The 13518-nt window shown below is 46.6% G+C and overlaps 1 protein-coding gene across 1 annotated transcript in view; it reads left to right on the top strand.

The window, feature by feature from the left end:
* Positions 1 to 307: 307 nt before the first annotated feature.
* LOC138491524 (serotransferrin-A-like) overlaps positions 308 to 13518 on the top strand; it is a 658259-nt gene continuing 645048 nt past the window's right edge. Inside the window, exon 1 of the mRNA XM_069618062.1 lies at positions 308 to 403. Coding sequence (XP_069474163.1) covers positions 361 to 403 — 43 coding nt within the window. The 5' untranslated portion in view covers positions 308 to 360. The remainder of the gene's footprint in view (positions 404 to 13518) is intronic.

Genomic DNA, 13518 nt, shown 5'->3' with positions numbered 1-13518 from the left:
GTTTCCCTGATCCCAGGTGTTTTGTGATCTCCATGTCACAGAAATAACAGAAGAAATAACCTTGTTGATAGGGCAGCAACTTCAGTTGACCTGCAGCCCCCCCTGAAGCCCTCACCTTCATCTCCAGCCGGTACGTGCAAGAGTAAAAGGCATTCCGGTTAATCATCCTGTTGGTAGAGGGGCTGGGGTGGACGCTATCAGCTAGGAATGATTGTGAAAGCTCGGTGTGCAAACATTGCTTGGTCACTGCTTATATTTACACAGCTAATCCTGCCCCTCCATTCGAAGGTCGGCGGGCGGCCTGGATGACACACTCTGACAGGGGGACGGTGTGATAGCTCGCCTCAGGAAAGCAGGAACATGGCGCTCAGCGTGCACCTTTTGCTCTTCTTTTGGATACTTGGTAAGTGATCGTAGCAACTGGGGGTGCTGAAAGCCAAGTCCATAGGCAGAGATGCGGCTGGCAAAGCAAGGAGGTGGGAGGGCTCGGAGTGTGGTCCAGGGTTGGAGCTATGTAAGAATGGTTCGGAGGGAGCAGGATTTGGGGGCATTTCCAAATCTCTCTGGGTCCTCGCACAGGAAGAGCAGGTAAAGGACAAGATTTAGGATAGTGCATGGAAATGCATGGCCCTCACCAGTGGTGAAGCTTATGTAAGGAGTGGAGCAAAGTTAAGGTGCATTGTTTGAGCTGTATCACTTTCAGGACCAGTAGTGAAACAGGTAAGGGTGCCACATAGCAGGTTTCACATGAATTACCATATCGGCTTAGGCTGCAGTCTAGACTTCACTGACTGGGCCTTGTTAGGTCAAGAGAGGTACATTGGTAGCACCACAATGGATACCAGGTCTTAAATTGCAGTTGATGCTGTTTGTCAAGTATTGGGTGCACAGACAATCTAGAGGTCTTTTGGGGTGCCAGGGCTGAAAAATGTGACTTGGCACATGTTCCTTTTTGAACTCATTTTATACAAAAACGTCTTTGCTGGGTCTAAACTGGATATTACAGCAGTTAGCAGAGAGAAAGAAAGGGCATGTCAGAACAGAGAGTCAATTCATCGGGCCTCATCACATGTTTTACCTGAGCCCTTAAATGCGGCAGTAACGGTATTACCGTGACATATAAGGGCTGGCCAAATCACGAGTTGGGCAGGAAATTTACCTCCAGCATTTTGCTGGAGGTAAAAATTGTATTTTTGGGGCCATTTTTTTGGCCGATTTTGGTCCTATTACTGCTGGCGCAATTACCGCCGGCAGTGATCGTTCTCTCCAACCCCATTGGGCCCATATGATCCAGCGCAAATTGTGCCGGAACAAGTTGCGGGAGCGCTATTAGTGTTGGGCAGTATCCCAGCGGTATTACCACCAGGATAACATCCAACTCATGATGAGGCCCATCATGCTTAAAGAGGCTAAACCGAGCGACCTTTGCCCTTTTCCCATCAGTTCTCTTTAAGGTTGATAACTTGCTGGTTGAGATGTGGTGTGGAGTGGAGTGGTGCGGACTGGCATCTTGGGAACATTTTTGGTTTTGGTGCATTTTGGTGGTGGAGAGGTGCAGTACCACTGACAACATACAGAGGACCTCATAAGAAATCTGAGAGGACCTCTGTATGTTCTTGTTTCTGAATTGGGGCTGCACTTTGAAAAGGGTAGAAATGTCTTTTGTTCTACTGCTTTGTGCAATTGCATAAAACATGGGAAAAGGGTATCAGAGTGTGTTCACCTTTGACTACGAAGGAATGTCAGATTTCTTTTGAGGATATCTGCACCAGGCCTAAAATTAGCCCCATTGAGAGCAAAGCAACAATATAGGACAACTGCGACGAGGAAGCATTTATAGACAACCGACAGATGCACTCCCCACTTGAGCTGTTGCTCCTTCCCCCTTGTGATGTCCCTCCTCCCCCTTGTGCTGCCACCCTCTTTGCACTGTCCCTGTGTGCCGTTGCTCCTTTCACCGTGTGCTGCTGCTCCTTCCCCCATTGTGCTGTCCCTCCTCCCCATTGCGCTGTCGCACCTCCCTCTTGCGCTGTTGCTCTGTTCCCATTGCACTGTCACTCCTTCCTCCTTGTGCTGTAGCTCCTTCCCCCTTGCAATGTCACTCCTGCCTTCATTGTGCTGTCGCTCCTTCCCCCTTGCTCTGTCGCTCCTTCTACCTTTGCTCCGTCACTCCTTCCCCCTTGCTCTGTCGCTCCGCCCCTTGCTCTGTTGCTGCCTTCCCCCTTTTTGTGCTGTTACCACCCCCCCATTTGCACTGCCACCCCTTCCTTCAAATTTTGTACAATGCTCCTGTGTACTGTTGCTGGCCTAAGCTTTCATTCATTGCATTTTCTTATTCTCTCTTGTGTTGCCATTTATTTCTTTTTCCTACCCCCCACAGTGCTTCCCTCACTCTCCGGCACTGCCTTTCACTCCCGCCTATGCTGCCATTTCTGCTTCCCTGTGCGAACATTCCTCAATCCTTTCTTCCATGCTAAATATAAAATGCAATAACCCTACCAACACCAAAACTATAGGATATGTTATAGAATCCTTTAGACAGGTTAGTGTACTGGTTTGCAACCCAGGCAAACTCACAGACTTGTTCAGTGATCCAGCCCCCTTCAGGCTACCCCTGTTTCACCATCTGACCTGATTCCCAAAGTACAGCCTCCAGTTCTTTCCCTGTGCCACCATTCTCCACTCCAGCATCTTCCGTCATTTCCCGCTTCACCCTCTCTCACAGTATCATCACTGTCTGGTCCCCTCCTGCGCCAACATCCAATGAACCGAATACCCACGCACTACCAAGCCCCATCCCAGCTCTACGATCTGGATTCTCGCCCTTCCCCCATCCGGCACGAGTGCATCTCCACCCGCTCTCACAGTGCCATCACGGTTTGCCCCACCTCCCCCACACCACTGTGCCAGTGAAGTGGATGTGTGAAGTAGACATTTTGTATTGAATAGGTCTAAGTAGGAATTCTGGCACTTGACAAAGGTAATTCATCACCTTTTTGTGCAGCTTCCATTTATGTTATGCCTTAAGATGTGCCCTTAAGAAGTCTGTCCTTAACATTGTTTATACGTAGAATAGAAGGTGTTCAGCTGCATTATCCAGTGATAAATCATCCACGTGCATAGTGCTTGGCCTCTCTCTCTTTAAAGGCATAGATTATGCTGATTCTGTGGATGTGCTCAAAACTTCCCTGGAGCCATGGAAGTAAACCTTGAAGAGCTTGTCTGATTACTGATAACTTGAGAAAGTAGACACGATTGTGCACCTCCATGAGGACCTGAGAGCCCAAGTTGAGAGGTCTAATTTGAGCAGCTCATCCTTCGTTGATGGATCCATCGCTCAATTCTCCTAATGGGAAGAGTTCTAAGAGGCAAGAACCCTTCAACAACTTGCATAGGATGTCACTCCACCGCCCCTTAAGTTCACAGTGCCTGGCTCAGCTCTGCCTCTGACCTACCTATCAATTACTTGGCTCCCCTAACTCTGAGGGTCACCTGCAGACTTGTTTCTTCACTATAAAAAAAGAAGATTCAAGTTTCACATAGTGCAAGCAGCGTTGCACAGCGTCGTTATTGTAAAGTTCCCTGCCAGGGTAGTCGGAAGGGATCGAGTTCAGGCTAGGCCATGCATGGCGTCCTTCTAATGCGCTGTACAGGAGGCAAAGAAGACACGACACACCATGTGCATGGCGCGTCCAAAACTGCCGGCCTTCCGGCAGGGCAGGTACTTTATTTGTGCTACACGTCACCGCACATGCGGGTGATGAGGCGGATATAACATTCCTCCTTTATCCTAATTAATGAAAAACCTTAATATAAACATTTATGAAGCTTATGCACTGTTCCCTGTGTTGTGATGTCTAGTCCGGCACAAGTACTTGCTCCCCCTTCACGTGGAAACTCAAATAGTCTTGTGGGTTCTCACCACTCATATCTGAATTTCTGTGGAGCTCTCGGGGCTTTCCACAAGTTGTACCTACTGGGCTCCTCCCAAGGCTTTGTCTCTGATTCTACACCCCCTTCCAGCTCACCTTCAATTTGGGGATGCCCCTGCTCGCCTTCCGTCGGCTCACCTGTGTCACAGTCCTGTATCGCGTCCTCTTCAGTCCATTGCCTTGGGACATGCTGCTGTTGTCCACCATCCTCTCGCTGCTGTCCATCCCAGTCTGTCCACATCTCCTCTGGAACCCTTTTGAACCAAGAGGCATTTCTGGTGATGGTCTCATGTCCTCGGCTGGCTGTTTCTTCAGCCTGGATTACCCTCCATGGTGTGTGGTCGTAGCGTGTTTCTAGCTTTGACTTCATTCGGGTTTTGAAACAACAGTCCCTGGTCACCCACCTTGTGTTTGGATTCTCTATCATTTCTCATGATGCTCATGTTCCTGTTTGCTGCTGCCCTCTGTCACACCCCTGGAGTATCACACAACTCATTCCTAACTGCGGAAGCCAGATACAGTGACCCCTTCCACCTTAGTTGGCACAGGTTACTGAACGGAAATTAAGGGGAGTGGAAACCGGTTCTTTATAGTTACTCTATTGAGTGCCCTATAATCAATGCAAGTCCTTAACGTGCCCTCCTTCTTTGGCACGAAAAAGAAAGGAGAAGAAACAGGTGACTTAGATGGTCTAATAAACCCACAGGCTAACATCACGTCTAAGTATGTCTGCAAATGCTGTGTCTCTTTCTCAGATAATGCGTACACCCGACTGCAAGGTAACTTCGCCTGAGGCTCTAACTCAATCACACAATCGAATGGCCTATGGGCTGGTAACTGAGTTGCCCCCCCCCCCTTGTCCAACATTTCTGCAAATTCCTGCTACTGCCCCAATCTGTGCCTGCTGATTAACCCCTTCAACCAAATAGGCTGTTGGACCCCCTATACCCGTCAAATGTAATGCACACTGTTCATCTTCAAAAGTCAATGTTCTTCCTTGCCAATCTATGCGAGGATTATGTGCCACAACCCAAGGCATCCCCTCGGATCACCCCAAATTGTGGGGCTGCAATCAAATCAAATGTGATGACCTCCTCGTGCCCATCCCCACACCACATTTGCACTTCTTGAGTGGTAATTGGACTTGATGTTAAACATGACCCATCTACTGCCTGCACCAATTTACTCTCCTCCTTGTTTCTCGTGGGAATTCATAACTTAGTAGCCAGGGCAATGTCCATGAAGTTTCCCGTAGCTCCAGAATCCACCATTGCTGATACCATCTCTTTAGTATTTGCAAAAATCAAAGACACCACTAGATGGATGTGTGGGGTTTTAGTCTGCACTGTTAGCCACCAATGAAGAGAACTCTGTCTCTTGCTGGATCAGTGTTAGGGAGAATTCTCATTTTATGGCTAATTTCCCTTACCTATAGAGTCCCCCAGCAGCTTTGCTGGATTTGAAGGGTTTGTTTCTTTTTACCTGCTAAGAGTGAGACTCTTTTTCCCACTCTTAGGCATTTTTGCTATGTGTGTTCTAGGCTATTTTTGTGTTTAATGCCTATGGGATCTTTTTTCTCACCCATAGGAACCATCTTTATGCACATGTGTCACACAGCACCCTCCGTGCAGTGGCACAGGGGTATCGTAGCGACCCCCAAACATAGACTCCATACCCTGGGACTGACTACTGTCTCCCAGGGCATGTAAAGTCCCCATTGACTTTACTAGTAGATTTTTATGAACTTAACCAGTACACCCCATCTTAAGATGGAAGTACTGGAAGGGGTTAATAGTTTTTCCCCTATGTTCATTTTCTAGAGGGTACCTTAAGGTCCCCCTCTACAAAGTTTCTGGCTGGTGGTAGTGGTTACTACCTTTTATATTCGACCGCAAATATTTCTCTATGGGATTTTCCCATTGTTCGAGGCTACCACTTTTACTGACAGCCCCTAACATACCGCGGGTTTATTTTATTATTAAATTTACTCTGGTAGGTTTTATTTGCCAGAACTTTGATAAAACTTCTTTCTCGAGTCTTACTCCATTTTCCTAACCCAGGTCGGGGATCCTTTGTTCGTCCTTTTGGCGGGCTTCTGCCAAGAAGTCCTCCTTTTGGCGCCACTGAGTCTGGGGTGGGTCCGTTGTTTGGGAGGGGGAGTAGAACCCCGGACAGAGTTGCCACAGCAACTCAGGTCGCATTCTAACCTGATAGGCTGGAGGGTCTCCCACCAAGAAGACCACTCCACTGTGTGAGTGAAAGCTAGGCTGTATGAATGGGTCTCTTTCTGCATAAAAGCAGGGTCCTGAGGACTGGAAGGACAAGACATCACCACTGGAACTACGGAACCGAAGGGAAGAGAAGCCAGAGACATCTTCAGCATCTACACCAATGGTGAAGCCCTGCCGGATCAGCTCAACACTTTTCTTCCACACAACGAGAGGAGATCTTCAGCGGAGGAGCCTCCTTCCCTTGAACTGGGGTCAACCAGTTCACCTATCACACCCTCGGACCTGCCTTGGCTGACTCGACAGTGCCCCGCACTTCAAGACCGGATAGCCAGGCAGCTATCGACCCGGATCGCGATTAAAAGGAGCGTACCTTTTAAACTTTGTTTGGCAGCACCGTGGCTGGTTTCATCCCTGGGTAGTGCAGCGACTCGATCCTTCCTCCACGACGAGAGCCTCTCTTCCTCTGTTGGACCCCTCGACCTGCAGGAACTACCAGGAACAACCGCCACCGCAGGAGCCACTTCTCCACGTTTAAGGTACATTTTTTCGCCAGGCCGCCCTTTCTCTTTGGTAGCCCTAAAGGTGTTTTAAATCCTTTAACTACATGTGGGGTCGGCCGCCCTCTCTCTTAACATTGTCTTTCATCTTGCATCTACCTCTTCAAAAGTTTTCTACTAAAGACTTGACTGCAGCTACAAGAACATTTTTGCTCCTAAGCTCTTGGTCCTGTACCACTGACTCTGGCTCAGGCCTATTGACTCTGGCTGATTTCTTAGATCTACTCTCACTAGATTAGTTTTCAATGAGAAATGTGTTGATGCACTTAAATCTTCTAAACCCATCTTCCTTCCTACTGTTTTAACTTGTGGAGTGCCATTTTGCTCAGTTTTCATTCACTTGTCTTTTGGTTAAAGTGTTACTGTGCATTACTTGTTCACAAAACTTCAGGGAAGTGTTGCTAGTGGGTGTCTGAAGATATTTCGGTTTAACTTGTACTTTCCCTCCCTTTCGTTGAATTGGTAGAGTGTCATTTGTAGTAGGTTTTCACTTTGCCGTTTTGCTCAGTTTTCACTATACCGCAAACTTGTCTACAATTGAATAGGGAGTTGTATATGCTTTTCTTTTGACTAAACTTAACTTACTTTATTAACTGTGATCTATGTGTTGACATAGAAGTGTATAAAATAAATATATATTCTCTTTTTAATACAAAACTTTGGTCAGTGTTTCCTTGCTCCATGGTACTGTACTACCTATTGTGTCAACCCTGAATACTGCTTATCTCCCTCTTGAGATAAGTCTGACTGCTCAGCCACAGCTACCAACTAAATCTTTGTGGTACTGACTGATACCAAAGGGGATTTATTGCTCTCACCTGTAGTCCTAATCTGGGGTAGTGCTCCCTAAGGGAACTGCCCTGGATTCTGCCTAACACTGGTGTACAGCGGTGAGGATAAAAAATAATGGATTGACATTTTAGTGTGTTAGTGCCTTGGTGCAACTAACCACAAGGTTAACAATCACAAAAAGTTATTTTAACAAAAGTCAAAATTATGGAAAGTTATAGCCAGGAGACCCTCTTTACTAATACTGCTGATTATTTAAGGGATCTGTGTAGACAGAAAGGTCTTTCTGTCAAAGGCAAGAAACAAGAAATGATTGATAGACAGTTAGAGAAACAAAGTCTGGATAGTGGTGCTGTAGTGCCCACTACTCCAGCAAATGTGGCAAACAGTAATGAGGATAATTTTGAAGATGTTATTGTTGAGACAGATAAGGAAGAGGAGGATAACTATGTCACCCCCTCTTGTCCTCTGCCTGCTCAAGGGCCTCAACCTGTAGCTACTGGACCCCTACCAGGTCCAACATTAAGTCCTGAATGTATCTCCCTAGAAAAAATGAGACTTAAACTTGAATTCAAAAGAATTAGTGCCCAAACTGAACAGAGACACCAAAAACTAAGGCTCAAAGAAATGGAGCTCAACCATGAGCTTGAGATGAAGAAATTGTCTTTGGAAAATGCTTCTCTCCCCAAATCCTCTAGATCTTCCAGTCCAAAAAGACCCTGGATGCCTAAATAGATTGTGGGTATGTATGAACCTAAGTTGGATGTATTAGATTGGCTTGCTATGTTTGTATATAATCATGGGCTCCAGCATATCACAGGTGATCAGTTGATCCCCTGGTTATTCTCTAGGCTCCCCCCTGTTGCATCTGATGTGATAATGGAGTTGGGGAGGAGGAGAGAAAGGATTATGAATGTGTAAAGCTAGCTTTAATAGCTAGATTTGGGAAGACTCCTTCCCAGTACCTTAAGAGGTTTAGGACCCTCAAAAAGTATGATTGCACCCCTTGGGCTACTTGGGTGAATGAGTGTTTGAAGGATTTAGAGGGATGGATTAAGGGTTATAGAGTTAACACTTATGAAGGAATGAGAAATCTTGTTATGATGGAGTCTGTCTATGATGCCTGCTCTCCTGAGCTCAGACAGCACTTAGCTGATTCAAAAGAGTTAGATTCTAAGAAACTGGCTAAGGCTGCTGACTTGTGGGTTGCCAACAGGGCTACTCACAAGGATTCAGGGGTAACTCAGAAACAGGATGAGCGAAAGCAGCCAAAGAAAGACAACAAAGAGAATTCAAATAATTCCAATTCCAAAGGGGCCCACAAACAAAATTCTAAGGGTAAGCCATCAGGGAACCTGAATCAGGCTAGTGTACCTTCTGGTCCCAGACCAGAAGGAGGTCAGAGCAAGCCACCCTTCATAAAGACATTTGGAAAATGTTATGTTTGTGGCTCAACTGACCATGTGAAAGGGGATCCCAGATGTAAGGGTAAACCTTCAGGGGTCCACACTGTTTCCTTAGCCTTCGCTCCAGTGGAGGAAGTACATATGGCCAGTGGAAACTTTCAACTTCTAGCTGATGATCCCATTGGAGTCTCAGCTAGTGTATCTTTAGTATCTATTGGGTTGTGGGAACAACAGAATTTAGATGTGTATAATTCTATCCCTCCTAATACTAAATATTATTATAAAGACAGTGTCCTATTCAATGGTCAGGAGACTCCTGCCATTAGAGACACTGGGGCCAGCATAAATGTGTTGGACAAATCTTTTTTCAAGGTGGAGGATGTTGCTAAGGCACCCAAACGCCTCGCCAAGTTAGCTTGAGGGCCTGTGCAGATGCTTCCCCAATTACCAGCTCTCATCCAGTGCAATGAAATGACTGTCAGGATACGTGTGAGTGTACAATCTGAAGTACCAGGAAGGGTGCTGTTGGGCAATGATCTGAAAGACCTGGGAGTAGCGTCAAGTACTCCCAGAACTCCTAGTAAGAGATTACAGGAGCTTACCAGACCTGCAAGGGAGAGGACCTTGAGGGGCTCTCCTGAGGAGATGATAGAAAAAGAAATCACTCCTACTCCACTGGAGTTACTTACTGCTATCTCTAAACAACCAGAAGCAAAGGGGAGACCCAAGACTTCCAAAAAGAAACCAGCAGAAAGCACCCCAGTGCTGCCAACCAGGAAATATCCTAGGTTAGCAAAAATCACACCTGTGATTTCTCCTCCAGCTGAGGCTGAGAGTGAGGTACAACCCTGTGTGGTTGAACTAGAGCCTGAGGACTCAGATCTAGTAGGAGGCCAGGAAGTCATTGGAGATCTTGACCCTGTGGACCGTACTGAGCTGCAGTCGTTACTGGCAGAAGGTGGACCCAAAAGGGCATACTTCAGTAAAGGACAAAGAGAATGTCCAACTCTGGAAGGTCTTCACCACCAGGCAGCTTCTCAGCTTGAAGGGCAAGAGCCTGGGAAGTATAGGTTACACTGGGAAGATGGCCTCTTCTATAGTGAACCAACAGAGTCAACTCCTGGGGACTACAAAGACTTGTAGTGCCCCAAGCAAACAGACTCCAATTCTTACAACTAGCCCATGAGATACCTTTGGCTGGTCACTTGAGCTTCAAGAAGACCAAGGAAAGGCTCTCTCTCTACTTTTATTGGCCTAAAATGGGGCTGAGGTAGATAAGTATTGCAAGAGTTGCCACACTTGCCAAACCTCTGGTAAAAGTGGCTCAAAGAACGTGGCACCTCTAGTGCCTCTCCCTGTGGTGGGAGTACCAATTGAGAGGGTAACAATCGACATTGGTGGTCCCCTTGATCCGCCAACTTCTTCAGGCAACAGGTTTATACTTGTTGTAGTAGACCATGCTACTAGGTTCCCTGAAGCAATTCCTATGAGGACTGTTACAGCTCTGGCTGTAGCTAAGGCCCTCCTTGGTATTTTTACCAGGGTTGGGTTTCCTAAGGAGGTAATATCCGACAGGGGGTCACATTTTATGTCCCACTACATGAATGCCATATGGATAAACTGCGGTGTTACCTACAAGTTCTCAACAGCATACCACCCTCAGACAAATGGGTTGGTAGAAAGGTTTAATAGAACCATGAAGAGCATGATAGGAGCTTTAGAAGACCCCCTTAAGAAAAAGTGGGATTGTCTACTGCCATGCCTTCTCTTTGCATATAGAGAAGTCCCTCAGGAGGGAGTGGGTTACAGTCCCTTTGAACTTCTCTGTGGCCATCCGATTAGAAGTCCATTGGCCCTGATCAAGGAGGGGTTGGAGAGTGCTCCTTCCCCCACACGAGTCAGAGTCACTGACTATGTGATAGGACTCCGGAGGAGAATGTCACACATGATGGCTGAAGCAAGTGATAACTTGAAAGCAGGTCAGGCTCTGGTCAAGCATTGGCATGACCAGAAGGCCAACATGGTTGGGTTCGCTCAAGACCAGCTAGTTCTTGTTATGGTACCAACAAGGCAGAGGGCCTTGTAGGACTAATGGATGGGACTCTTCAAGGTTGTGGTAAAACTTGGAGACGTGAACTATCTGATGGACTTAGGCAATCCTAAGGAGGCTCCTAGAGTCTTTCACATCAACCGTCTAAAAGTTTCTGTCTCGAGACCAGAACTGGGAGCTTTGCTTCTAGCTTCAGCTCAGGAGGAGGAGGAGAGTGAACCTCTGCCTGACCTCCTCAGAGGCAAACCTTTAGATGAGAAAATAGAAGGTGCCAATCTCTCTTCTAATCTGACACCTGAGCAACAGGAGGAGTGCAAACTTTTGTTAAATCAATTTGCCCCTCTGTTCTCACTGACACCAGGTTTGACCCCTTGGGGTCAACATGATATCCAAACTGGTGACTATCTAACTGTAAAAAGCAGGGGATACAGGATGTCAGAAAATGTAAGAACCCACAACAAAGGAGAGGTCAACAAGATGCTTGATCTCGGGGTAATAGAGCCCTCTACTAGTCCATGGTCTAGCCCAGTTGTGTTAGTACCAAAGGCAGGATCCAAGGAGTTGAGATTCTGTGTGGACTATAGAGCTCTAAATGCAATCACTAAGACTGATGCCCATCCTTTGCCAAGGACAGATGAGCTGGTGGATAGACTTGGTTCAGCCAAGTTCCTCAGCACATTTGATCTCATGTCAGGCTATTGGCAAATAGCCCTGACTGACCATGCCAAGGAGAAAACTGCATTCTCCACCCCAGTTGGCTTATACCAGTTTAAGGTTATGCCTTTTGGATTAAAGAATGCACCTGCTACATTCCAAAGGATGGTTAATCAGGTTCTGAATCGGATGGAGGACTTCTGCATGGCATACTTGGATGACATTGCAGGGTTCAGCCCTACTTGGAAAGAACATGTTGACCACCCAGGATATGTTTTGTAGGCTCTGCAACAGGCCCATCTGACCATAAAGGCAAGCAAATGTCAAATAGGTCAGAGTAAAGTGGTCTACCTTGGGCATGAGGTAGGAGGTGGTGAAATAAGGCCTTTGCCCAGCAAGATTGAAGCTGTGCAAAATTGGACAACCCCTTCTACTCAAACTCAGGTGAGAGCCTTCCTAGGCCTCACTGGGTATTACAGGAATTTCATTGAGAACTATGGATCCATAGCTTCTCCACTAAATGTAATCTCTTCTCCTAAGTTTCCTAAAAAGGTCAAATGGAATGAGGAGTGCAATCAGGCCTTTGAAAGCCTAAAGAAAGCCCTTTGTCAAGCTCCAGTTCTCAGAGCTCCTGACTACCACCAACCCTTCATTGTACAGACAGATGCTTCCAATATAGGTATAGGTGCAGTACTCAGTCAACTGGATGAGAAAGGTAGGAAACACCCCATTTGCTTCATCAGTAGGAAACTGAAGGAACCTGAAACAAGGTGGCCAACTATTGAGAGAGAATGTTTTGCCATTGTGTGGGCTTTGAAGAAGTTTACACCATACATCCATGGATCTACTTTCACCATTAAAACAGACCACCAACCCTTGTGATGGTTGATGCAAATGAAAGGGGAAAACCCAAAACTGCTAAGATGGTCAATCTGCCTCCAAGGGTTTGATTTTACCATTGAGCACAGGTCAGGATGTCACCACCAAAATGATGATGGTCTCTCTAGGATGTTTTTAACCGACTAGTGGTATGAGACTCACCCAGGAGTGGATTAGATACCCCTGTCCCTTAGTCTGGGGGGGGGGGGGGGGGGGCGAGTGTTGGGAGAATTCTCATTTTATGGCTAATTTCCCTTACCTATAGAGTTCCCAAGCAGCTTTGTTGGATTTGAAGGGTTTGTTTCTTTTTACCTGCTAAGAGTGAGACTCTTTTTCCCACTCTTAGGCATGTTTGCTATGCGTGTTCTAGGCTATTTTTGTGCTTAATGCCTATGGGATCTTTTCTCTCACCCATAGGAACCATCTTTATGCACATGTGTCACACAGCACCCTCCGTGCAGTGGCACAGGTGTGTTGTAGCGACCCCCAAAGATAGACTCCATACCCTGGGACTGACTACTGTCTCCCAGGTCATGTAAAGTCCCCATTGACTTTACTAGTCGATTTTTATGAACTTAACCAGTACACCCCATCTTAATATGGAAGTACTGGAAGGGGTTAATAGTTTTTCCCCTATGTTCATTTTCGAGCGGGTACCTTAAAGTCCCCCTCTACAAAGTTTCTGGCTGGTGGCAATGGTTATTACCTTTTATATTCGACCGCAAATATTTCCCTATGGGATTTTCCCATTGTTCGAGGCTACCTCTTTTACTGACAGCCTCTAACATACCGCCGGTTTATTTTATTATTAACTTTACTCTGGTAGGTTTTATTTGCCAGAACTTCGATAAAACTTCTTTCTCGATTCTTACTCCATTTTCCTAACCCAGGTTGGGGATCCTTTGTTCGTCCTTTTGACGGGCTTCTGCCAAGAAGCCCCCCTTTCGGCGCCACTGAGTCTGGGGTGGGTCTGTTTGGGAAGAGGAGTCGAACCCCCGGACAGAGTTGCCACAGCAACTC

The sequence above is a fragment of the Ambystoma mexicanum genome, chromosome 10 (assembly GCF_040938575.1).
Source record: "Ambystoma mexicanum isolate Mex_15411 chromosome 10, UKY_AmexF1_1, whole genome shotgun sequence".
Classification (NCBI taxonomy): Eukaryota; Metazoa; Chordata; class Amphibia; order Caudata; family Ambystomatidae; genus Ambystoma; species Ambystoma mexicanum.
The sequence above is the reverse complement of the archived record's forward strand: the minus strand, read 5'-3'. Positions and strand labels throughout refer to the sequence as shown.